Below are 26,460 nucleotides of genomic sequence, written 5' to 3'. Positions count from 1 at the left end.
AGATCAAGCTAGCCATGCTAGGCTGAATAGGCTAACACCGGCCCCGAGCTAGCTAGCTAGATATTCTCGGCCGCTATGAAAACGCTTTGACTTGTGAATAACTGTGCAGTGTTTCTGTAATTTGCTTCACTAACTCATGGCACTAATCGTCTGTTTCAGGCGAGGATGGACAACTCTCGGGATTGGAAACAAGCGAGTTTTGCATTCTAGATCACAGCGCTTGGTCGTCCTCCTTACCAGCAACCAAACGCAAAGGTACACACACTGTAACTTTGTCTTGAAAGAACGTTACGCATCGAACTGATGTTCACAATCATGTTTATTTCCTTCTTGGTACAATTATGAAACAGCGTGAAAACGTATTCGCCTAGACCGGCATTTACGTTCGCGCCTTTTTACTCTCTCACAAACATTGTAAACATCCGGGCTAGAGGTCACATGACTTCCGGTAAGAAAACTTGCCTCAACAACATTAAACAAAGTTCAAGCATACATGAAGCACTCTTCAAAAAGGAACAATCCTCCGTGTTTGAACCTCTTAAATCGCTGCATAGCCGATTTATTTGGACTGGATTATCCCAGAGAGGCTAAACATTCTTTATAACACAGTTTCAGATTTGTGAAACCTTTAATTCTATTTGTGAAAATACAAAAAAGGGAGATTTCAGTGCTTTTTTTACATGTAGACCACATTAGACCAGGTCCTGATCTAAAACCACTATACCTAGACTCATCAAATCTGGACTGGATTATCCCAGAGAGTCAAAAGATTCTTTATAACACAGTTTCAGATTTGTGAAACCTTAATTCTATTTGTGAAAATACAAAAAAACATTCCTAGTATGTTGTAAAACTACATGGCGACTAAACAGATCTTGTATCTTGCTTATTTTCCCCTCTTAGGAAAGCGGACACGGGATGCGAATTTCTTTGACACCGCCCAGGCATTGGAGGACCGGCGTGCCGTGGTGAAAGAGTCGATGCACGGGGATCAGATGGTGCTGTTCACCAAGGCCCAGGAAACGGAGGACAAGATGCTCACCAGTTCATTTTATATTATTGTTATTACTGTTATTATATAGTCTTGATACAACTGACACTTTATTTTATATTGATAATGTTAATTTACATGTACAACTTCTATTTTATTTACATAAAAAATGTGAACTTCTATTTACTGTTAAACAGTATCTTGCTTATTTCTCCTGACACTTTATCTTTAGTGACCTGTGTAGCATCCTATACATCACATGTAAGTGATTATTCTGATACCATCATGTTTCATCGGTTATAAACTGGCAAAGCTTTATTTGTCATTTATTTATCATCAATGTTGCAACCTTGTGGAGGAATGGCAGGGGCACATACACAAATATAATAATTTATATCATTTTAAATATTATTTGACCTAAAACTAAATGTTTTTATGATTGTCCTCTGAGGAGGACATGGGGATTTGCAAACTTTTAATTCCCCCCTCCATTTTACACAACACAAAATGGAGTCCACTATGGGCCGAAACTAACATGTATGTTTCCATAGTGTTTATGGCAGACGGATGCAGTGGGTCTCAGGAAGATAAATAATAACGGTGGGTTTGCTGCTGAGCCTATTTACTGTGCATACAACACACCTGGCACAGTTTATTGTTATTATATTGCCACACTGTACACTATTGTAATGTTGCCTGTCTTGACTGGAAAATAAAAGAGAAACAAAAGCACTGTACAAAAGATCAGCTTTATTGTCAAAATGTTTACAATTTACACGCTGTTCAGATGCCTCATAAAGCTGGGTCGCCGGTAAGGCAGTCCATTCGTCCCTGTACTCATTACTTTCACAAAGGTTATGTAATATGCAACATGCTGCCACCTGGATTTTGATCTTGTCCATCTTGCAGTCGTTTCTTTTCATCAAGCACCGCCACCTGCCCTTCAGTCTGCCAAAAGCGTTCTCCACCACCACTCGTGCTCGGCTTGTTTTGTTATTGTACGCAAGTTGCTCAGGCTGCATTAACTCAGTTACAAAGCTGTATAACATGAGCACAAACAGCACAACTTCAGTCGACTCCATCTCCATCATGTCTGAGGTCGGAAGGTAAACAACAGACGCCTAATGTACAGCGAGTGGGTGGGCGTCGCAGTATACGCGGGAAGTTTTTCTTCTTCTTCTTCTCTTGTTTTGCAGCGGATTGCAAACAACTTTAAGGTGCATACCGCCACCTACTGTACTCGCCGTGAAGTGGTTTGTGGCCTGCCAGTAAAGCCAAAGCAGAAGAAGAAGAAGTGACGTCAGCGGCTCATTTGCGTAATCTTCCCTCAGGGAAAAGTACTCCGGTGTGAACGCGATCTGTACTAAGTGCCCTGGGGTTAAAAGCGCCGGGGCTCTTAGTGCCGGAACTAAGTACAGGAAAGTACTTGGTGTGAACGCGGCTATTAGGCGCGTTCACACCAAGTACTTTTCCCACAATAGTTCATGAGAACTCAGTTCATGAGAACTCTTTTAGTTCTGATGAACTAAAGCAGATCGCGTTCACACCAAAATGAGTTCCTGGGGGTGGATTAGGCAAATGAAGCCGCTGACGTCACTTCTTCTTCTTCTGCTTTTGGTTTACTGGCAGGCCGCAAACCACTTCACGGCGAGTACAGTAGGTGGCGGTATGCACCTTAAAGTTGCAATCCGCCAAAAAACCGAGAGAAGAAGAAGAAGAACCTCCCACGTATACTGCCACGCCCACCTGCTGTATGAGGCGTCTGTTTACCTTCCGACCTCAGACATGAGCTTCGCCTGAGTTATTTAAGCAAACACAAATACAGATCGTCGACCAGTCAAATGCAATAGCAATGCTGATTCGGAAGCGAAGGCGGTTAAGAAGGATTGACAAAAGGATTGGACGACGACATGCACGCGCTATGGATTGCGTAACCTGTGTGAAATGAATAAACTGTGCCAGGTGTGTCGTATGCACAGTAAATAGGCTCAGCAGTTAACACACCTTTATTATATATCCTCCTGAGAGCAACTGCATCTCTCTGCCATGAACCCTACAGAAACCTACGTGTTAGTTTTGGCCCATAGTGGCCTCCATTTGTGTCGTGTAAAATGGGGGAAATCAAAAGTTAGCAAATCCCCATGTCATGTTCATAAAAACATTTAGTTTTAGGTCAAATAATTATTACACTGCTCTGAAACTCACTACACTAACTCCTAAGATGTTCCCTTACTATAATTAATTAAAAATATTGAACTCACAACACTGGTAATTACAAACTTAACCATTTCTCTTTCTATAAATAGTGCTTGTGTTGATGGATGCCATTTTGAAATACAATGAAATTATCTTTTTAAAAGCCACATATTTGGGGTGGGACACAATAAATAAAGCTTCGCCAGTTTATAACTGATGAAACATGATGGTATCAGAATAATCACTTACATGTGATGTATAGGATGCTACACAGGTCACTGTAAAGATAAAGTGTCAGAGGAGAAATAAGCAAGATACAGGATCTGTTTAATCGCCATGTAGGTTCTCTTTTATTGCACACTCAAGACAATATCAATAACGGCATCACGCTATCCCAGGTGTGTTGTATGCATGTAAATACAAGTTAAAAGTTTTAATGTAAATACAAGTTAACATTTTCAATATAAAAGAAAGTGTCAGTAGTATCAAAACAATATAATAAGAGTGGCAATATATATATATAATAACAATATACAATAGCTCAGCAGCAGACACACCTTAGTGCAAAGTGAAGTGTCAGTATTAATAACAGTGGCATATATATAATCACAATAATACAAAATTAACTGTCCCAGGTGTAGGCAATTTGGGGTGAGGTGTCTTGCCCAGGGACACAACGACATGCTGACTGCAGTGGGGTTCACTGTTTAATTTGAGAAACTGTTATTTTGGTTTTGTTATTTTGTTTTGTTAATTTAGTTTATATACTAGCATTTTCCTTATTTAATATTAACCATTGTACACCGACTTTATTTGGATACCTTCATTCATTTGGTTTTGTTCTTTAAGTTTATTTACTAGTGTTTTCCTTGTTTAACATTGACTATTGCATACAGACTTGGTTTGGATAAATTCATTCATTTGGTTTTGTTATTTAAGTTTATATACTAGTGTTTTTCCTTGTTTAATATTAACCATTGTGTGCAGATTTTATTTGGATAAGTTAATTTATTTGGTTGTATTTGTTTGGTTAATTATTTAGTTGTTTATTTAAGTGTGATACTGTGTGGAGGTTTTAACCGTCTTCCTCTTGTCAGACAGGTGCTGTGAGCCTGAGGCGGCAATCCTAATCCCTGGTGGTGGTGTTCTTCACGAGTCCTGTTGTTTGGTTTGCGGTGTCACGGGTGGTTTTGAGTTGGACCGTTCCCCCTTTTTGATTTATTGCCGCCTGGTAAGCCCCAGCCCTGTCTTGTACCTCCTATGTCCCAGTATTAACTTTTAGCTGATTGTATAATGTGTATCTGGTGTTTTTAGAATAGTTAATTGATTGTTATAAAATAAAGTAGATGTGTTAACTGTAACTGAAACTATCTCTGGCCCGTTATGTAAAACAAACCTGTGTTCCTTGTGGGTTCAATCTTTTATTATCAATAGTTAGTTCCTAGGGGTGAAACTCCCTTAGGTGGCGTTGTGGGCAACACAAACTCTTACCTACACCACACCGTCACATTTGGTTACTTAAAGTGGACCTATCATGCTATATTTGAATAATATATTATAAGGCCATACCTATATAAGGTATATTTATACGTTTTCTTTTTCAAAATACCAAACAGATCATGCATTTTAGCCATGCCTCATTTCGCTCTATTTTGCTTTCCTCCACCCTGTCTTTGCATGCGCTGCAGCTGACCACGCCCCCCTGCAAAGGGGGGCCGAGTTACGAGCGTCGTGTTACCATGCTGTTACCATGCCACGGCAACCTCTCATTCCCCTGATAGGTCAGCTCCGCCGTCCTGACGTCAGAGGAATGTTCAAATCTGGATCAGTCTGTATCAGATCCGTTGCAGCCCCGTTTTTAGAGATTTGGGTATGGAGGAAAAGAGAGAGGGTTGTGTTTTCTGACACTTGGTGAGTTCCCTGGAACACCGGGGACACATATTCTTGTATAAAAGACGTACAAAAGTGCATTTTGCATGATAGGTCCCCTTTAAACATTTTTTTCTTAATGTTCTAAAATTGTTTGGGCCCCTGTCAGTCACGGGCCCTTAGAATCGTCCTAACTTTTCACCCCCTTACGGCGCCCCTGGCTGCAAATACAAAACCCTGCAAGAAGCTACAAAAATGACACATTAAAGTGATGCACACACCTGGGACTAGAGCGCTTGTTGGCGTTTCCTCTCCTTCTGTTTAAGTACTGGAGGACATGGAATTACACATCAATATGTGAAAGTTAAAGTGGACCTATCATGCTATATTTGAACAATATATTGTAGGGCCATACCTATATAAAGTATATAAATATAGTTTTTTTTTCAAAACACCAAACAGATCCTGCATTTTAGCCATACCTAATTTCGCTCCATTTGCTCTTTCCAGCCCTGTTTTTGCAGGGGGCTGATTCTGTGAGCTGCAGCTGACCACGCCCCCCTGCAGGAGAGGGGAGCGTGCTCTGATCAGCTGCTGAGCTGTCAGAAGAGGATGAGAAAAAGAGATCTCCGTCCTCCGTGTTTTATTATATTATTATATAGAGTCATTATTCATTTGTTTTAAAGCTCAATAAATAACAAAGAAGACCTTTGACCGGCATTTTTCTAATTTTGTCCGGAAGATTTAAACTTTAACGGACATCTTGACCGGCGAAAAAAAACCTAACTGAAACTCTGCCGCACGGTCCCCTCGTTCCTTGGAAGAGGCGGAGAGGTGGGTGTTTTTCATCTGCTGGTGGACTAACCGGAGAGAATTACAGTGCTTGCCTCGACGGGGAGGGATTGCATTGAATTACAGCAGCAGGAGCAAACGCTTGCCTCGGGGAGGGAGAAAAAGAGCCACAGCGGAGAATAAACAGAAGGGCAACCATGGCAACCATGCGCGGGAAGTCTTCTTCGCTGCTTTTGTGGCAGACTACAGCGCCACTTACAGGCCTGGCATATGTACTACAGCGTTTCCAGCGCTTTCGAGCGGCAATGGCCGGCCGTGGTCCAACCCCACATTCTCCTGATAGGTGGAGAGTTGGCCCAATAGCCGTAGCGCCACCGTCCTGACGTCAGTGAAATGTTCAAATCTGGATCAGTCTGTATCAGATCCGTTGCAGCCCCGTTTTTAGAGATTTGGGTATGGAGGAAAATAGAGAGGGTTGTGTTTTCTGACACTTGGTGAGTTCCCTGGAACACCGGGGACACATATTCATGTATAAAAGACGTACAAAAGTGCATTTTGCATGATAGGTCCCCTTTAAGCAAGGTTTGACCAACCCGGTATCACGGCAAGACATGAACATGTGACGATCTACCATGCTGGGAGACGTGAATATGTCACGGTTTCGTCCCTTCAAACATGACAGTCACACGGTATTGTTAACATGGCCCAACCAGTGGAGAAATACCCGGAAGTGCCAAGCAAATGGTCTACCACGCCTATTGGTCGGTTTTTATTGTCAAAATTAGATGTTTTTAATTCATTTTTTAATCGTCACACTTGATTTCGCCGATTTTCTTGTTTCCCTAGCTGGTCGACACCTCTTTTAGCAGAAACAAAGGCTACATTAATGTATTAAATCGATGTTAATCCATGTGTGTGGATCATAGACTGGTGTGGATGTAGAATTAACGGACGTGACGTTGTGCGATTGCGTTGCCAGGCAACGCAATTTACAAACTCTTCAACTACAACCCTAATTATATTTAAAAACATTTTAGAAGGCCTCACGAAATACTTTAATGTAAATTAAAATGTAAATGTGAAGGGATGTGTGTAATGTGATGATTGACATTATTCACCCACGGATCTATGGGTTGGGGGTATTGTTCCGCACGGACATTTTAGTTAACCGGACTTACTGTTGATGTGAAATCCGAAAAAAAAATTAAAAATAAAATAATACTTTATTCCGAGTTTGCTTGCTTTTCTCTTTGGAGGTCATCACATAACGGCATTGTAATACACGGTTCGGCTGCATTAAATATTACATATCTGCCGTAGTTCTGTATTTATAGAGCCCTGATGAGAAGACTTCTGGACAAACAGGAAGCACTGCCGCCAAAACTGAAAACGTGACGTGGATCATAAATATATCAGCAATTAAACAACATCTTACATTTCTTTTCACACAATACGTCTCCTTGCAGTATCAATACTAATTCGGCTGACTTTTATATTTGATCCAATTGGTAGATAGGCTGTATTTACACCATAACGGTGCACAGCTGATAGAAAGGCACATCTAGTGGTTAAAGCACGTTATTGAATTGTATTATTTTATTATTTTTCACAAAAATGAAACCATCAATAGCAGAAACAGAATTAACTGTCATTAGTAAACCACCCAAAAAAAAAGATCATAAGTGGTTTTGTTTTATATATATTTTAAGGATAATAATAGCAATGTAACACTGTCTATGACACTTACTGTATAACACTGATTTGAAAAACATACAGAAAAAACGAATTCACTGCCCTTAATAAAGTATTTAAATATACATTTCAGGTGTGCTGTTTTGTTTAGATCATTGACATCTGGAGCTCTTTTAATGTCCTTTTTGATTATTGTTACACCAGGTCTTGTCAAAACCTTTATTCCATATTCAATATCCATTACTAAACAAAACAGCAATTCTACTCCACTACAATTCAGAGGTTAACCTGGTATTTTTACTCCACTACATTTATTTTAGTTACTTTGCAGATTCTGATTAATGATGTGAAATATAAACAACCCTTAAATCAGGCTTTAGTTACACCTGAGAAAAATTCAGGGAAAGGTGATTGTCAAGTGCCAACAATCAGGAGAGATATTTGATAGTTGCTGCTTGAGAAGACTAAACATTTATCTGCAGATCCCTATAAAGTATATTCATTACTCGTTATTCTCTACTAATAGTTAATTAAAGACTGTATATAATGGCTATTTTGCATATCCCTTTCAAGATTTCAAGATTTTCTAAGGTTCATTGACATATCATATACACAACTAATTCAATAACGTGCTTTAACCACTAGGCGGTGCACACAAGGTACACACAGCCATAATAACTTTGTATTATTAGTGTAGGACACTTGTGTATGTATAACATCTGAAGATGTGTAGTTTTATTCATGTTTTCACATAATTGTACAGGATATTGCTATATTATTTCATATGCTTTACTTATAATATCTGATTTGTAAAACATCACAGACAGAAAGGTATATCCGTCATTTAACAGTAAGCTATTGCAATTCTGAATCCATCGATGTGTCTCCCATCACCCAAATCCCCTGACTATTCTCTCAACTCAGTATTTACATTCTTATATTCAAAAAAAATCAGTAATATCTTTAAAAACGACAAGTCCTTTTATATCAGCTGTGCACCGTTATGGTGTATAACGTATTTTTTCTTCGGATTTCACATCAACAGTAAGTCCGCTTAACTAAAATGTCCGTGCGGAACAATACCCCCAACCCATAGATCCGTGGGTGAATAATGTCAATCATCACATTACACACATCCCTTCACATTTACATTTTAATTTACATTAAAGTATTTCGTGAGGCCTTCTAAAATGTTTTTAAATATAATTAGGGTTGTAGTTGAAGACTTTGTAAATTGCGTTGCTTGGCAACGCAATCGCACAACGTCACGTCCGTTAATTCCACATCCACACCAGTCTATGATCCACACACATGGATTAACATCGATTTAATACATTAATGTAGCCTTTGTTTCTGCTAAAAGAGGTGTCGACCAGCTAGGGAAACAAGAAAATCGGCGAAATCAAGTGTGACGATTAAAAAATAAATTAAAAATATCTCATTTTGACAATAAAAACCGACCAATAGGCGCGGTAGACCATTTGCTTGGCACTTCCGGGTATTTCTCCACTGGTTGGGCCATGTTAACAATACCGTGTAACTGTCACGTTTGAAGGGACGAAACCGTGACATATTCACGTCTCCCAGCATGGTAGATCGTCACATGTTCACGTCTTGCCGTGATACTGGGTTGGGTTTGACATATACTGTCAATAGTTAATACAGTGAAACAGTGCAAAGTAGCATTGATCATAGAGCAGACAATTGGTAGATTAGTTAACATGCTTAAAGGTGGGGTATGTCATTTTGGAGAAACCAGCTCGAGTGCGCTAGAATTTGAAAATACACAGCCGGAAAAAATCTGCCATTTCCTTCAGACTTCCTTACAGAGCCCCTCCTCCAACACACACGAACGCGCACATGACCAATGAGGGCACGAGATAAGTTTGTGCACAGATGGAAGGCTGACAGGCAGGTAGGCCATCCAGTTATTTTAGCCGGGCCGGCTAAAATGATTGGTTGTGCTTTTTACAGCGCTACGGCTTCCACAGATGACATTTTTGTATGTATTTATTGTCAAAGCATTTAATATATTCATTGCTATCGGGATGTTAAGAGCATTCCATGGAATATAACAAAAAGTGTTTCTGAAATAAATTACATACCCCACCTTTAAAGCTGTAATTACTGTCAAAGTGAAAGTCTATTAGAAGGGTTTTATATTGAATGACATTTTTGCTATAGAGATGATCTGTGGACGACAGGGATGAGGTAAAGGAGGTTGTAAGATCACACACGGTCACAAGCAAATACATACAAATGTATTAATAAATTCAACCCGGTATTGTTGGTTTATGCTCAAATGCTACATCCTCTTACAAATAAGATATAGATGACTTGAGATTTGACCACAAAGCTTATTTGCAATACCTCTGTGGGTGACAACGACAGATGGCCAGGCCAAAGTTTGAATTCAGGTAACCTCCTGATAGGGAGGCACTCCTGCTTGGTAGGAAACGCCGGGCACCCATCTGCCAGACAGAGAGGTGACAAAGTGATGTAATGTTTTTTATGGAAGCCATGTGAGGTGAGTATACTGATAAACAATACGTTTTGATGAATAGCAGTCATTGCTGTAAAATGTTTGCACTTCCGAGAATTCACCTTCAGCAGCGTGACAGTACAACAACATTCAATCAGTTTGTGTTAAGGAGTTTTACTTTCTACTTATAGTGGGTTTTTTGTCTCAATCTCAACTTTTACATTCATTTCAACTCCATGCTTAAACTGTCAATAGTAACTATCAGATTTGAAAACTTGACTAAAACCACAACTAAAAAGGAAACAGTCTAAAACAGATAACTACATATCCGACCTGTAATATCATTAAGATCTACAACATGTAGCCTTTTTTTGCTAAAACAATTGGGATCCGAAGCTAATAACATGAACATTCAAGTATTTTGGAATCAAAGAATCTGTGGAATCAAAAAGATGAAATGTTAAAAATAAATTAGCTGACTGCATCTTCAAGATAGTTTCTAAGCTACCCTGACTGTCCGGGTGGCATCAACACGTTAAATCTCTATGTGATTCGAAATAAAGTTACCAAAACACAACAACATTATTTTGTGTTTGCAGTTTGAGTAAACCCATACTTCAGTAGACCTTACATCCGTAGCCGGTGAACAGTACTGTCTGCTGCTTCATAGGAAGTTTAGCTAAAATGTGAAACTGTATGGGTTTGTTTTTGGAATCTTTTTTACATTTCTATTTTAGACAGGAGTTCTTATTGATACACACAGTCTCATTCTTAGCTGATAAGTCTACAGTTAACAGATCAATGTACAATGTGTTATCAGCAGAGTCTGAATCTGAATCTTTACTTCTGCACAAAACTTGAATTTCTGCAATCTAACGTTAAACTCAATACATAAACTTATGATAACACAAGTATTTCAATCAAGGTGTGTCTTAAGTAAGTAGACAGTGTCAAAGCGAGGTGAAGTGGCGCCTCCATGTGGTGACATTAATGTTTTGCAACCTAAAAAACCCAGAAAAAACACATACTACATTTTGATTAATCGTAAATACGGTTCATAATAACTAGAAATATAGCTTAAAAATACTTTTAAATCGCTATCAAAATTAGTTACAATTATCAAAAATAACTGTATTATTTTTAATATAATTATTAATTATATTAATTTGTTACGTCTTGGAGCCTTGTATACAATGAACAATATGAATCATTATTATTAATGTAGTCTCATAAAATCGTCTCAAAGTATACTAAACTATGAAATAGGAAATCTGATTAGTAATTCAATTAATTCAATGAATGACTATAAACAATTTGGCCATATAAATAGCTAGTACAGGTTGAAGGAGTTCATAAATCTTAGATGGGAAAGGCTGGCGAATCTAAATCTATCTATAAACAAACCAGCAAAGCACATATAGTAACTACCCTAGAAATAAATGAATGTGACAGATACATTTTTAATAACAAATGGGAAGCGATAGTGAGATTTCAACTTAAGTTTCCCTAATTCGTCAACATGAGGTACTCTGTTACTTAAATTAAAATGAATGATAAATATAAATGATGAACACAAAGGCTGAACATAAGATACATGTGTTAAAGAAATGCAGAGGAGCAAGATATCCTTTCAAAACACACAATCTTTATGGAGGTTGAGATATTCAGCTTTGCATTTTAATTAAAATGTCTAAAACCTTTAGACATTAAACTAATAAATAATGATATTTCTAAACATATTTACTTCAACTGTCATACAGAATACAGAGAGAATCTAACACTGACACTGAGAAAAAGTGAGCATATACGGTACAATTGTCCCCTTTTTATTGCTCCAGGGGAATGAGATACATCTTGATTCAAAGTGTGCACTGAATATGTGAAACATTAGCACATAAACTGACATTATTCACAGCAATTCACAATACAACATGTTTTGTTACACAGTATATTCAGGGTGTGGCTTTATCCCAGCTTGTAGACAGCGTCAGAGTGAAGTGGCTCCCTCATGTGGTGAGTTGGTGAATATCAGCAACAGCCTCTCTTCATTTCTGAATGCTTTGCCCAAATTGCAGCTGGCTAGAGACTTGATTCAGTTCAATCAGGAGAGATTCCTTCTGAGTATGCAAGAATCTTTATTGACATTTGCACTAGAAGTAGTGGGGAAATTATTTGCGACTAGACCCCATGATATCATTTATTTTAAGGGGGAGTTGAAGCTAGAATAGGATACCCATTCAAACAGAAAAGTAAAGAATGAGAAGTTAGGAGCAAACCACTTGATGTGATCTTTACCTTACTAACAGTTCCAGTAGGTAATACAATCAGAAATAAACAGAGAATGCAAAGCCGCAAAGGCGGTTCATTATTTAAGAACCCCCTTAAAATGTGTGCCGAAAAACAGATCAAAATGAGAAATGGTTAGTAGAACATCTTAAATAACATAGTAAAAGGAATTAAGTGAGCCGTTACAAATACAAATTAAATTGCGACGACCAAACAAAAACTAATGTCAAACTACAAATAGAAAATTAGTTTACATTGACCATAGGTGTCAGAAGGTAAAAACGTCAAAAACAAGCATAAATAAAAGGTCATAAAACAGAACAAATGCAAATGAGGTCTGACAAAGCAGTAATGAAGTCACAAAGACAAACAGGAATTGCCAAAAATATGTACCAATAAACAGAATACCATAAATACAATATATACATATATATATTTAAATATATATCATTTTCATAAACGTCAGATTGCCCACAATCCCATCTCTTTCTCTACTCCCATACATTTCAGTCTTCCGTTAATGTGGAAGAAGATAATTGAGACTTCTCCCTGATTTATAATTCCCATGCAGGGTTAATGTTAGCATCAGCTTAAGATCTGTTCAGTGTTTCCACAATATACGCTCATGTACTCTGGAAACATGTTTTTACAAACTGCTGTGCACTATTATAATTTCATTAAAAGTATTCAGAGGGTTTGAAGAAGAACATTTCTTCTATAAACAGTAACACATTACTTCAAGTCTCTACTGGCTGATTGTTTTGGTATAATTCTGAATGAGTCCTTGGAAGTACTCATGTGTGTTTTTGTATGATTGAAAAATCATGATGTAGCATTTTGGGAGGAAGTACCACACCAGAAAGGAGTAGAGACTGGAGAGTATGGCCAGAGCGTTCAGTATTGGGATGTACTTTCCATGGTAAAGCATATATGTAGTAGCAAAGATGATCCATGTGAGGATCAGCAGGAGCAGACAGAAGGTTATTGCTTTGGCCTCATTGTAATTTTTCGGGAGGTCTTTCCCCATGTAGGAGAAAATAAAGCAAAGGGAGCACAAAGACAAGAGGAACAACACAGGGCCAGAGGTGGCTTTGAGATTAAGGTCACAACCAAGTATGATTTTGTCTGGGTACCAAACTGTTTCCTTGAAGGTGTCAGGATGGGAACAAGTATAGCCAATAAGAAGTAAGAGTGCCTGAATACCAAATGCCACAGTGATGACCAGCCATTGTCCATGATACTTCATCCACCAACTGTGGAGTTTGGGGAAATTGGCGGCAATTTTGAAGATGAAAACAATTTGAAAAGAGCGCACAACGAAACACGCGAGACAAACTGTGTAGAACAAGAGAAATGGTAAAAACCTCAGGATACAGGAGGAAGTTGTTGGCTCACCAAAGTAAAAGAACACACTTATACTACACAGACCGAGGCAGACTAAAATGAGGAAGCACATTGGTCCCCCAGCAGATCTGACAACAGGTGTGTTGTAGTTGATGGCAAAGAGAACAGATACAGCGAGTGTGAAGCCCACCAAGGCCCAGGCCCCCAACATGATCAGTATAGCCCCGGTGTCTGTGAACGGGATGTACTCCACCGACCGCAGGTTGCATGATGTACTTCTTGCTGCAGACCATTCTGTCTCCTTACAGTTGATGCACCTGTAGGCATCCTCTGTTTTCACATGAGAGAAAGACACGTTGTAAATGTTAAGATTCACTTTTGAAATGTCTTCAAGTGAGATTGAACGGATAAGGAAGCTTGGTTAACCCTTAATCTGATACTATATGTTTAAAGCTATCTTTTAGTTCATTTCAAACTTGCTTTACCCTTTACACTGAGAGGTAATTATAAATAGTTTGCATGTGCAGTTTTCAGAGCCTTCATAACGGTGTCCACTCAACATAAATCATGTTAAACCTTTTAAGCCATAGAAAAATATCTATAATGAGTTCCCTTCATAGCCAGAATGACAGCACAGTTTTTACTAATTCTCTTCCTCATAACTTACCTGTGGTGTTATGTGTTACATAACTTCCACCTGGACAGATTTCACAATCGAAGCAGCATTGGTGGGTTCCAGTATACTTTTTTACAAATCCAACAAGACATTCTTTGGAACACACTGACGTAGGTGGCACCTGCACAAAACAATGATACAGCATAAAATGTAATGCAGAGAGTAGAGTGGAAAATGCAAGTCAGTCAGCCATTAGTGAAAACATGTGGTTAAGAGTGAGGCCTTGGAGTACTTTTACTCATGATACTTGAGGTATATTTATCAGATAATACTTCTGTAGTTTATATTATTCTGAAATAGGCAAATGTGCACAATTAGTACTTTTACTTTTTGCTTTAAAGTGTAAAAGCAAAAAAGTGTGTACTTTTAATTAAGTAAAAATATCTGAGTACTTCTTCCAACACTGATAATAATACACTTTAGAATGCACTCATGTATAAAATGTGGTCTTCTAAACAGTATTACCCAAAGTATTTTTAAATCAACACAGAGTAAAGGAACTTATAAAAGGGAAAACAACTTACTTCTCCGTCTTTGTGCCATTTAATTTGGCTATTGTTGATGAATAATTTGGCTGATCGGTCAAAATGATAAAAGCCAATCTCCTCTGCATGACCAGTGTGGTTCCAGAAAACGACAGAATATGATCCAAAGTCGGGGTCACCATTCTCATCAAACCGAATGCTTTGATTTAAAAGAGTAAAGTCGGACTTCTTTAGCTCCGCTAGAAGCTGATGTGGGAACAAAAAGTTCAGATTACTTTTACATTTATTCAAAAATGAACATACGGGTCAACCCTGTTTAGAGTTTCAAGGTTGTTTATTAGATTGTGCACAGCTAACAATAAATTGAATCATTACAATTAAATAAGTTTGTCTTACAGACAGACCTATTTAATTGTAATGATTGTCATGGTGAATGGACACGGAAACATGAGTGAACTTTAACAAAGATTGCCAATTTCATTAGATGCTTAATCCATAGAATGTGAAGCATAGATTCCCAAGAATACATTTAATAAATGATCAAATTATTTGTATACTTACCATGTGTGGGAAGACTGTAATATTGTCATTACATCTGCCAGATCCACATTGCAGGGCATTGTGTAAGGCATGAGCGATGGCATACACAGCAGAATAAACGGGGAAATTAAAAGAAGGGTCTGCAGCAACAACATCTTCTGCGCTCAGGCTGCTGCAGTTGCAAACCTGATTGCAATGTATATTTTGTGATGCATTTTCACAATAGGTACGTCTTCTGGAAAAATGGATAAAATCACTGAAACCAGGTATTGTCACTCTTTTTTCAGAAACTCCGATCACAGTTCCAATATTTCTGATTCTTGTATTCCTCGGGAGATTCTTGTTTAAGGACCATGCATCTGAGGCGATCCACACTTTGTTGGTGACATTCTGGTTTATTGCCGACTCAATGAGAGCTTCGGCAGTCCATTCAGGAGCAAACACAATGATGGCACCTATTCTATGTGCATTGATCTGTTTGAATATTTGGGAGTGGTTTGTATATTGATTCAGGCCTTTGATGTATGCCAGGCAGATTTGAGTATCCTTAATCTTCTTCATGAATAATTCCAGGCCGTTGTTGCCATAATCATCGCTAATGTAAAGGAAAGCAACCCAGTGCCAGTCGAAGTGCAGCAGAATCGCAACAATTAACTCAATGACGTCTTTATTGGGTTGCACTGTTCGCAGGAAATAGGGAAATTTCTGTTTTCTTGAGAAGGCAGAACTAGCAGCCCCATAACTGATCTGTTAAAGAGTATTAGAAAACATCGTCACCATTTTTAGTGCCAAATTAAAAGTTACACAAAAGTGTACATAAAACTGATTTTATTATTTGATCCATTTGGAAAACTTACCATAGGAATCTGATTCATCATGAGAAGTGGGGCCACAGCCAGGGCCTTAGTGCTTGTATAAGGGCCGACCACTGCCATCACTTTGGACAGATTCTCGTGTGGTTCACCCCAAGGTTGGACCAAGCCATTTGCTGATATGAAGTAAAAAAGGCCTGGGAAATTGTGTGTATCTGAGCATTGGTCAAATATCTCATAGCCGAGAGATACGTTTGGCAGGAGGTTGGTAGAGTTATTGATTTCATCTACAGCGAATCTCATCAACTGAAACCTCCGATAACTTGAAGAAATTAGGGGTTTACTGCAGATAGAGAAAATAAGTTATGATTACATTCATTGTTCAAGTACGTTTATTGGAACAAAGAATTCAAGTTTGATAATAAAGCAATAATACAATTATATTTGCTACTATCTATAAATCCATTTAAGATAAGATAAGATAAGATGGACCTTTATTAATCCCCGTGGGGAAATTCAGTAATTTAACAGCAACAGGGTAAGGATGAAAAACAGGACAGCACAGATTCACACAGATTAATAAAATGAAGGATAAAGAAAAGAAAATGATAAAATAACTATAAAATAAGAAATTAATTCAAATGAACATTATATACATCTTTATGTCCAGTAATTGCGTCACATTGTCGACCCCTTGTTGTGCAGACTGATGGCATTTACCTGACGATTAATGTCTTTATGATATAGTCTGGTACACCAGGCGTTTTTCCTTATTTTCAACCTTGAAAGGTATCCCTCAGATGTATTATAAGACTCACCTGGCGCAGTCGACGGCTTCTGGTCTGTCATGAGAATCAGGATCACTATCATGATGAATACCAAAAAGTCCACCCAACAAATAATCTCCTTCCAGCCGAAACTCTGAGGCACTGCATTGAGCCAAGGCATGTATAAACATTCCCAGGAGACACAGAGAAACTAGAAAATGTTTCATTGTGCTAGTTACCAACTGATCTGATGTGGACTTGGGAGTTGTCATATATGCCTCGCTTGGATGAGAATAAACAAATCAACATGCAAAACACATCTGCACTCACAGTCCCTGTGATGTAGAAAGTGTTCAGACTGCTTCCTTTTTTAATGTTGCAACCTTATTATGAAATACTTCAAAAACCCAATAATGACAAACTACATAGTTGTAAAATATGTTACATGCTATAACACTATAACATGTACCGAGAACCTTTACTAAAACACTAGCAATGTAGCTTAGGTGCCGACCATTTCTCTTGATCCTCTTTCATATTTTTGAAGTTTTAGTTTGGAGTCTGGAATCTGTGGTATAAATGAGTTTGAAAACCAAAGCAAAGTATGTAAAGGTTAAGACTAAATAATGCTCAAAAGTTAGGTTAACTATTGGTGATCTCTTATACCCACAAGTCTCATCATTACAGACATGCCCACATGCCCATGGGTTAAAACCCATGTTGTTTTTTGCATGCGGTATAAATGTGTTATTTTAAATTCAAAACACTTTTTTTACGTAGCATAAATTGGATTATGACAGGAAAGCATAGTCTTCTGGATTCAATGAGCCCATATGTACTGATATGTGAAGATGTTGTCCCTATAGCCATTTCATTGTTCATATTATATGGAGGTCATATTTTAAAACTTGACCCAAACACATAAAAATTGCTTTTGTGAGCTCTAGGTCTTTAAAAGTGTAACGTGCTAAGGTGTCCTCTAAGTAACTGCAGATGTTCTAAGCCAGGGGTGTCCGAACCTTTTTCACCGAGGGCCACATCCAGAAAAATATACGAAGGGCTGGGCCACTCACTGGAGGTGAGGTGCTTTATTTAAGTTATGAATTAGCACAATCAATCAAATTTAGGAAAATTGTGATTGATACTTGAATATACTTCAACAAAGAAACAGCCTCCATCACAGCTCTCCATCGGGTTTCATGTATTTTGTTTGCAGTTCATTCCTTAAAATAGAAGCCTCAGATTGCTTATCATAAGAGGACATATGAAGGCTCTATTTCGAACTTGTTATGTAAATAAGTTATTGGGCTTTTTCTCAACTTAGATTTGATTAACAAATGTTTTCACCTTGAATTGTCTGAATTTATTTGGAAAGTGGGATGACATGAATACTGTGTAATATATGTTTACATATATATTTAGGAAGTACAATACAAAACAAGCACAAGTTTCATTTGTGGGCCTTATTTCATTATACTTTTTTGAATTAGCTGAGGGCCGTTTCAAAATGGCCTGCGGGCCGCATTTGGCCCCCGGGCCGTAGTTTGGACACCCCTGTTCTAAGCCTATATACACACTCTAAACTTTCAAAGATTTGTACACAATGTGCTGAGCTGCGTATTAAATTGATCTACTGGTCCCAGCTTTCAGGTAATGTATAACTACAATGTGGCGTATACTGTTGAAGAGGATCATTTTCCTTCATATCACTGTTGCACTTTTTCGTATTACCTCTGCTCCATTAGTATCTACAAAATATAAGGCAGAGACAACTATGAGGTTTGAAGGGACACAGCCTCTTTAATAGCATTTGGAGTGAAAAAAATTACACTTAAGTTATTAAAATCAAGTTGTTGTTTATAACTGTAGCACAAGAAAACAATAACATGCAATCCATGAGAAACATATTTAATTCATCAAATCTAGAACCCAATTAACCTGTTCTGCTTTATCAATTTCAACTTAAACGGATTTAAACATTTGGAAACAGTATGGTAGTTGGAAGAAAAACGAAAATAAAAATAATCTCAAAAAAATTTCATATTTTAAAATATATATATATACAAATCCTCCAGACAACCCTTTGAAACACAGACTTTTTACACAAATGTTTTGATCCCTTACTACAGTTCTGATCAAAGTTTAATAATGACAGATAATCCCCAGCAGTCAGGAGAAAAATGGAGAAAAAGAAAATCAACAGATTTATAGAAGAAAAAAAAAAAAGGTCAGATCACCACCCACTTCATCCATGTTATAATAAAAGCTCTCAATCTCTGTTTTCTTATGTTTCCTCTGCAAAAGAAAGAGAACAAAAGTTTGCTTGGAATGACTACATTTACCACATTTGTTTTAAATTAAACACAGATTATGAATGACTACAACAGCTAGTCTACATACATTGAATTTACCCCAGGCTTTGAAACCCAGATAAATGTTTCAAAGAGAAAGGGGCGTTGGGATAAACATGTAATTGCTTTGACTATTTTCTCAGATTAGACCTCGTTATAAAATGGACTTCAATACTTGTTGTGCACTAAGAAGAAATGTGTATATTTTGAATAATTATGCACATTTAGTGTTAAGATCTGACTGAGAATGACTTGCCATTTCAAGATAAATACAAAATAATTCCATAGGGGTGCTCAACGACATACAGTAGTATGGTCATCTGTTAAACTCTACAACAGCGCTAAAGTAGACGGAACTGATTTAAAAAAATGTAGACTACAGGCTACAGGAGGCTAAATGGGTTGGGACTGGTGACATTCACTTTGAATTATGCATTCAATGATGTGGCTGAATATTTGAAGGAAGTCCCTGTTAATCTTCCATTTTTTGCTCTACTGGCTATGTGAGAATCAGGTAATACACAGAATTGTTGCAAATTCAAGATAGACACATTTAGGTTTATTTGTGTAATTGACCAAGAGATGAATTTTGATCGGTGCTTTTCTGCCTTATCATGAACGCATATTCAAGCGAAGTGTGACTAATGCTCCAAAGTGTCTGCATGGGTAGAGGACAACTGGTGAAGACACTTGTGAGTTGGAGCAGCACACTTGTATAACGATAGATGAAGTTATTTTAACTTGAAGACCATAGCTTTCCCTTCAGATTACTCACACACTCATGTTATCTTTCTAACAATAAAGACTTTCAATATTTAACTTGTTACAAATAAGAAGGTACCAATATATTAATCAAAAGTTGGCAGATTTATTTCACTTGTGATAAGGAGATGTACTGGAATCATTATTATTGAAAAGAATAACAAAAAATAAAAATACACTAATTTCACTGCAACTTCTTTCAGTGTGGTTCCTTCTTGGTGACTTTATACTTACCCCATGGGGTTTCAAAGGCAAAAGGCAGTACTGAGTCTCACCAACTACTGAACAAATGCAGACCTATCCTAAATATGAGGATCTGGGTCCTCGAAAGAAAAAGAAGAAATATCTATCCCTCAATATACAAAGACTAACTTGAGCCATGCTGCTCATATGAAAACTTGTATTTTGTGTTATGTTTCCATGTTAATGTCCCGCTCATAAAAAAAGAAAAGAAATCCCTAACAACCCTTTGTCATTTCCCACTGGCTGTGACCAATTAATTTAAAATGAGAGGGAGAGGAAGGGTATGAGGGAGGTTTTAACTAGCAAAAGGTTTCCCTGTCTCGTCCTTGCCTTTGTATGTCCTCTTCCCGTGTGTGAAGGGCAGGTATCTGTACTTGACCATATGCTGGAGAAAGTGGGGAAGAAAAGAAAGAGAATTAACAATAGGTCATTCTAGGAATTTCAAACGTTTTTTTATCAACTTATCCAATGAGATACATTGGCACAAAGATTGCTCAGCAGGTTGATAAAAGACATCCCAAGCAATGTGTTGTCCAAAGAACACAGTTTTGTTAAACTGCAATGTTTGCAATTCACTGTGACTCTAGAACAGTGTCAATGTAACCAGTGGCTGTATACGTCAGTTCGTGCATTTACCTTGATCTGCCTCTTCATGGTGATGCAGAAGAGCATGATGAAGTACATAACAAGTATAGGCCAGAACACTGGCACGTTGAAGGCTTCAAAAAATGTGCAAATCATGGCGATGACGATGCCTTTTGTCGCCGAATGCCTGCCAAGGAAAGTAACAGTTATAAAAAAAAAGTGCAACCACATTTGTGAGGAAGCATAAATCCACAATTGAACCGTTCCCTAAATGTGTAATGTTCGGCCAAAGGCTAAAATATGGTTTGGTTTGCAATAATTGTGGCAAAAGTAATGTTAGGAAGTGGAAACACATTTGACAAACTCTTGTCAATATCAACAAAAAGGTTGTTAGCTAAACATAATGCCCTAATATTCTAATGCATGGTAATTTCTCAGGTGCAGTTGTCACAGTGACACATTTTGAATTAACTACTCGGTACCATTTCAGTTAAATCAACCACATGGTCATTCCATGGAAAGATGAACCAACACATTTCTTTTCATATAATAGGCAAATGCGAACTGCATGAGGGATGCAAAACCACCTTTTATTCTTCCTGCCTGAGCAAACAAGAGTATAATAGTTTGCATAAACACACTGCATGAAAGGTATAACACAAAGTGTTGATGCTAGAACAAATACATGTCGAGTTATGCTCAATTAGTAGTATTTTAGTTTATCCACCATTTTTACAATTGCTGTACATTAACTGTCACAGCGGAAGTTTTTCAAGACTTACAAGGGTCAAATATGTTTCTATGTGTAAGGTCTCTAGGAGACATTAATGCTAAGGACATGGTCAATGAATGACATGAATTAAATAGAGATTAAGTTGAGGAGAGGGTGCAAGATCACATATAGTACGGTTACACGCAAATACATGCAGCTTAATTCAATTCAACTTGTTTGCTTAATGCTACAAATTCTACAAGTGAGCTCTGCATGGCTTAAACAGTGACCACACGGCTCATTCCAAAGAATTTCATTGGAACTCTGTGGAGGACAATTATAAATGGCGAGGCGATGAGCTGGACTCACCAGAATTTGAATTCAGGCAACCTCCTGATGAAAGGGCGGAACTCCTCGTTCTGCTTGGTGGGAAGGGATGGGCCCTCATCTGCAGGACAGAGAGGAACCATGGCATGGATGTAAATAAAAAGGTATATAAAGATAGATAATGGATATCTTACTGGCAACATTCCCACCTTACAAAAAACTGATTGAAATGGACAGTTTTCATTTTGTCAACATACCTTCGTCAAGCATTGAAGGATCCACTTTTGGCGATAGAAAAGCAATGAACAGGTTGAGATGGTAGATTCCCAAAGCATATGTTACTATATACCAACCCTGAAAAGCAACACAAGGAACATCACAACATTAAAAGGCTGTCTGGGCAGCCAGGAAACATGAATGTGCAGCTTTGTTAGTGAACATTTCTGACACAAATGATGAATAATCTCATGGAACCAGAGCGAGTAGACAAAAAGACACATATCAGGCATTAAACAGGTGTTAAAAGAAAACAAATACATATGCACAATCAACGCCCAATCTTTTAATCATTGCTCTAAATCAGCCATAAACAGTGATTCTTACACAATACCGTACAACAACAGCATAAAGTTAAATAACTACTATTAGAGGCAAATGAACACCTCAATTGCAGGGCGAGTGTATATCATTGTGTTAGTAATATCATTGTGTTAGTAACAGTATTGCTTTTCTTAAAACTCTTTATAGATCTAATGGCTAACATCTGTCGACTTCCCTCAGCACATAACAACATAGTACATTAAAACATGTATAAAATGAACAAGTACCTGTAGTATGTACACTCTGATCATGTAGATGGCAGTAAGTAGTAGAGTGCCTCCCCATCGCCCTAGGTGGAATGGCGTTGACTTGTCTAGCCATGACTGATAGACCTGTTACATAAAGGAAACAAAATGTAGTGAGGTAGAGAATTTCATTTGAGGAAACAAGTAACATAAAACCTTAGATATATCACTGGAGAGCCTTTGAAAAACATTTTCACTTTCACTTCATTAACTGAGCAATGCCATGACTACCATGGCCCTGCTTTATACTAACCGAGTGTATATATATATATATATATATATATATATATATTTTTTTTTTATTCATTTATATTATAAATCAAGTATCCCCTAAATGTATGAATTACTCTGAATGACGGACCAATAGAATAAGACAAATCAAAGGCCACCCTCCCACTTACAATCACAATACATTGATAAGGTTTCAGCACTGAAACCATAGCTGAGTTTGAACCTTAGGAAGTACTACTGAGTGGTTATTTTACATAGAAAAGGAGAAAATGCCACTGGCACAACTTTTTATAGAAGTGACAGGTTCATTTTAACCTGCTTAGCATTTAAGCAGAACATCGAAATATTTGCACTTCTGTTAGTATTAGTAGACTGGTTGCTTGAAACATATGCCATCCAGTGTTAAGGGCAGAGCAGCAAATGATTTAATCCATTATTATTTAAATTAATGTGATCTTTGCAATAGATACATACCTGTCCGACCCGTGTGAAAAAGGCACCGACTACAGACGTTTTCCCATGGATTGACTCCCCAGCACTGTCCCCTTCTGACATTCTGATTAAATTAAACACACATTTTGATTAGTGGTGCATGAATAAAGGCAAGTCCTACTGAAAAAGACTTAGGGTGCAGTGTGTAGTTCCAATATATTGCATAAACAAGTCTAGCATCTTCCACACTTGGGTATATTGGCTGATTTTTAAATCCAGGTTTGTAAGGCAGAAAGAGGGACGTATTTTTTTTTTAAGGAGAAAGACCCTTCAACACACTTTAATTATTGTTTACTGTCTTTTAAGTATTGTTTGACCTCTTAATAGGGATATATACATGCAATGTAGGTTTTTGAAGTACCTTATTACCCTGAATTTGGGATACCACTTGAACAAGACACCTTCCCAAACTGTAACATCTGAAACAAAATGCAGTGCTTCTAAAATGAATAAAGCTGATAGCATTATTAACATGAAATACTGCTAGGCCTTCTATAAGCAATTGTACTCAGGCAATTGCTTGAAATCACAATCGCCTGTAAATATGAATGGGATTGTAGCAGTTAAAGGTCAATAATATCATAAAGTTAACAACATGAGGTGGATATACATATCTACTGTAAAAAGCATCTGCTTTGCTTTAAGTCCACCCAAGAAAACATAAAACCGTAGAAGAGGACATGCATATTTCTGTCTGACTCTGTACACACCAGTACAGTATGTGTTTTCTAAATTCTGCCTCAACTCTGTGCCTGCTTTTCGATTGAACCGACACATAACCTATCCAGTAAGACTACCTTAGAATGCGCCTACAGAAATCAGTGCCCAGCTTTTTGGAACTGTACAGAGTACAATCTCTGTTGTTGTTTACTCTTCTAACTGTGATGAAGTAAATCCAGGTGGGCAGCTGTCTGACAGGCTCACATGACCAGTGCGAGAGATCAGAAGGATATCTATGTAGATTACGGAAATTGGTGAATGGCCTACAGAGAAAAAACAATTAATCGTTCTATTAAATAAAAACAAGCAACATAACTACTTAAAAAACTGAAATATATCAATTGGCGACATCTGTTAGCTAGTTTCGCTTTGGACTATTCCCAGATAAATTCGCCTCGTAACGAGTGGATCATGAAATGTCTGTAACGTTAGCCGGTTGCCCCATTAAACATTTGAAGCTTGGGTTTAGGTTTCAGATATTTCATTCCCAACTTGTACTGTGTTGCCGTATCAATTAAACACGCCATTTAATTACTATTTTTCACATGCAACATTAGCTTAAAAAACGCAAAACCGTGTAAAACTGTTCGTGGTTGTGGCTAACATTAGCTGCATAACTAGCTTACAGGCTTTTGGAAGTCAGGAAGGCAGCTAATAAGTCATATTTACCACAACACGCTCTTTGTGAAAAGCATGACATGGATACGATAAAAACGAATCATTCACTAACCTAACAAGGTTTCTTCAGTGATATTATTATAAAGACACTCGCGTTAGCTTACAAATTAGACTAGAAATGGCTAACTAGCCATCTAAAATGTGCATTGCCCTTTGGCCCAAATTACTGCTTGTATGGGTTATGTAGTTTTCGTATAGCCTCAGTTTACCCCTATTGGCCCATTAAGAGCATGTATTCAACAACATTTCCCACAATTCCAGTGTAGCACCTATTATAACCTGTCAAAGGAAAATGTAGTTCGTCAATGATATATTTTCATTGCAATTTACATTAATCAGGAATACGTTGAACTACAAGTACCAGCAAGGAGTATGATAATCTGACAGCTCACTTCCGGAGATAGGGCACTACGTTTGCTACCATTGCTCCACAGCTAGCAGCTAACTCAGTTAGAAACCAAACCGTTCCTTAGTAACCACACTCATTGAATGACACACTAGTTTAGAAATGTATTTTTTTAGTTTCAATACATGTCTGATCTTCTTAATTGTGTTTGTAATTGAAGTTAAAATATACAATGAAAGTTATTTCTCACCTGAATCGGCCGCTGTGTCACTACCCGGCTCTCAGCTAGCTAAACTAGCCACTTCTCGAGGAAACTGATGTGAACACGTCAGTACTTCCGCGAGGATTCAAGCTGACGGCAGGCTGGGTAGTAGAGCCCGGATAAAGATGAACTACTGATCGAAGGCTTCCGCCTATAGAGCAAGCCCCCCAGGAAGTGCGCCGGAAAATATTCGTTGTGGCCAAACGGCGGTACTACACTTCCGTATGGGTTGCTGGGCCCGGAAACACTTTTTCCCATTGATTTACATTGGGAAAGAGTGGTCTGTAAATCGTTGGATTAATTTTTTTTAAACTAAATAAACTACCCAGTATGAACATTTGTATAGCCCTTATTAAAAATATTCGGTCCTCAAGTTGTAAAATGTGCTAATAACGTTATTATGAGAGTTATTTTCCTCTGCATTATGAACACGCATCTGTGAGTGGGAGCTCGGGGGCGGGGCTTAAGGGGAAACTCAACTGCGCATGCTCTATGAGCGCACATATGGGTACTTCTACTCTGACAGCCAGGCATGACGGGTAATCTGTGACGTTTCGCTCTCTCAAAAGTTGGGCCATTTTGTCCTCATGCGCCAATGAGCAGCTCTCATAGGAAAGAACGAGACCCCGCCTCCCACGCTGTATCCGGGGTTGCGGTCGAATAGTCCATTTAGCTTAGGAACCTTCCTAACGGAGTGAAATGACCCGGAAGTCCCTCAGTGGCAGCCATGATAAGTGCCGTTCGAATTCTCTAAATGAAAGGAAAGGAGGTTTCAAACTTCCTTTATAACCTCCTTTAGCTTAGGAACCACTGGACCTCCCTAACCTAAAGGAGAGGAGAAAATGCTGCCCCACAATGCCTTGCAGCATTTGCCGTCACACAACAGTCGGCCGTCACACAACAGTCGGCCGTTCACGGAAACAACCGATTATGAACGAGAAATGATATCATGAAAGTTACGGTGCTTATTAAGC

The 26,460-nt window shown here is 38.1% G+C and overlaps 2 protein-coding genes across 5 annotated transcripts; both read right to left on the bottom strand.

The window, feature by feature from the left end:
* Positions 1-11,782: 11,782 nt before the first annotated feature.
* LOC117494361 (taste receptor type 1 member 1-like) lies at positions 11,783-17,159 on the bottom strand. Its single transcript, XM_034145229.1, has 6 exons — positions 16,984-17,159; positions 16,211-16,508; positions 15,375-16,100; positions 14,853-15,059; positions 14,320-14,449; positions 11,783-13,982 (listed from the first exon to the last, which is right to left on the bottom strand). The coding sequence occupies exons 1-6, from the start codon at positions 17,157-17,159 to the stop codon at positions 13,054-13,056; spliced, it is 2,466 nt and encodes an 821-aa protein (XP_034001120.1). The 3' UTR covers positions 11,783-13,053.
* A 1,548-nt stretch (positions 17,160-18,707) lies between these two features.
* rer1 (retention in endoplasmic reticulum sorting receptor 1) lies at positions 18,708-25,664 on the bottom strand. Of its 4 annotated transcripts, XM_034145023.1 has the most exons (9): positions 25,475-25,620; positions 23,850-23,899; positions 23,463-23,544; positions 22,740-22,844; positions 22,170-22,266; positions 21,955-22,033; positions 20,925-21,060; positions 20,619-20,673; positions 18,708-19,227 (listed from the first exon to the last, which is right to left on the bottom strand). In XM_034145023.1, exons 2-9 carry the CDS (start codon positions 23,897-23,899, stop codon positions 19,217-19,219), a joined length of 615 nt encoding a protein of 204 aa, XP_034000914.1. In that variant the 5' UTR covers positions 25,475-25,620; the 3' UTR covers positions 18,708-19,216. The 4 variants fall into 4 exon arrangements, with proteins under 4 accessions (XP_034000914.1, XP_034000912.1, XP_034000916.1 ...); XM_034145021.1 differs by having other exon boundaries at positions 18,708-20,673; positions 25,475-25,621; XM_034145025.1 differs by having other exon boundaries at positions 18,708-20,673; positions 23,842-23,899.
* Positions 25,665-26,460: the final 796 nt, after the last annotated feature.

Source organism: Trematomus bernacchii, unplaced genomic scaffold, assembly GCF_902827165.1.
Source record: "Trematomus bernacchii unplaced genomic scaffold, fTreBer1.1, whole genome shotgun sequence".
Taxonomy (NCBI): Eukaryota; Metazoa; Chordata; class Actinopteri; order Perciformes; family Nototheniidae; genus Trematomus; species Trematomus bernacchii.
The sequence above is the reverse complement of the archived record's forward strand: the minus strand, read 5'-3'. Positions and strand labels throughout refer to the sequence as shown.

Excerpts from the sequence above, each read along its gene's own strand:
- LOC117494361 (XM_034145229.1), bottom strand. The coding sequence starts at position 17,159 with ATGAAACATTTTCTAGTTTCTCTGTGTCTCCTGGGAATGTTTATACAT. Across the intron at positions 15,060-15,374 it reads TTACAGTCTTCCCACACATG|CTTCTAGCGGAGCTAAAGAA; the intron begins GTAAGTATACAA and ends TTCCCACATCAG. Across the intron at positions 13,983-14,319 it reads TGTAACACATAACACCACAG|AGGATGCCTACAGGTGCATC; the intron begins GTAAGTTATGAG and ends ATGTGAAAACAG.
- rer1 (XM_034145021.1), bottom strand. The coding sequence starts at position 23,899 with ATGTTACAGTTTGGGAAGGTGTCTTGTTCAAGTGGTATCCCAAATTCA. Across the intron at positions 22,845-23,462 it reads TTTTCACACGGGTCGGACAG|GTCTATCAGTCATGGCTAGA; the intron begins GTATGTATCTAT and ends TTTATGTAACAG. Across the intron at positions 21,061-21,954 it reads TTGCCTGAATTCAAATTCTG|GCATTCGGCGACAAAAGGCA; the intron begins GTGAGTCCAGCT and ends TTTCCTTGGCAG.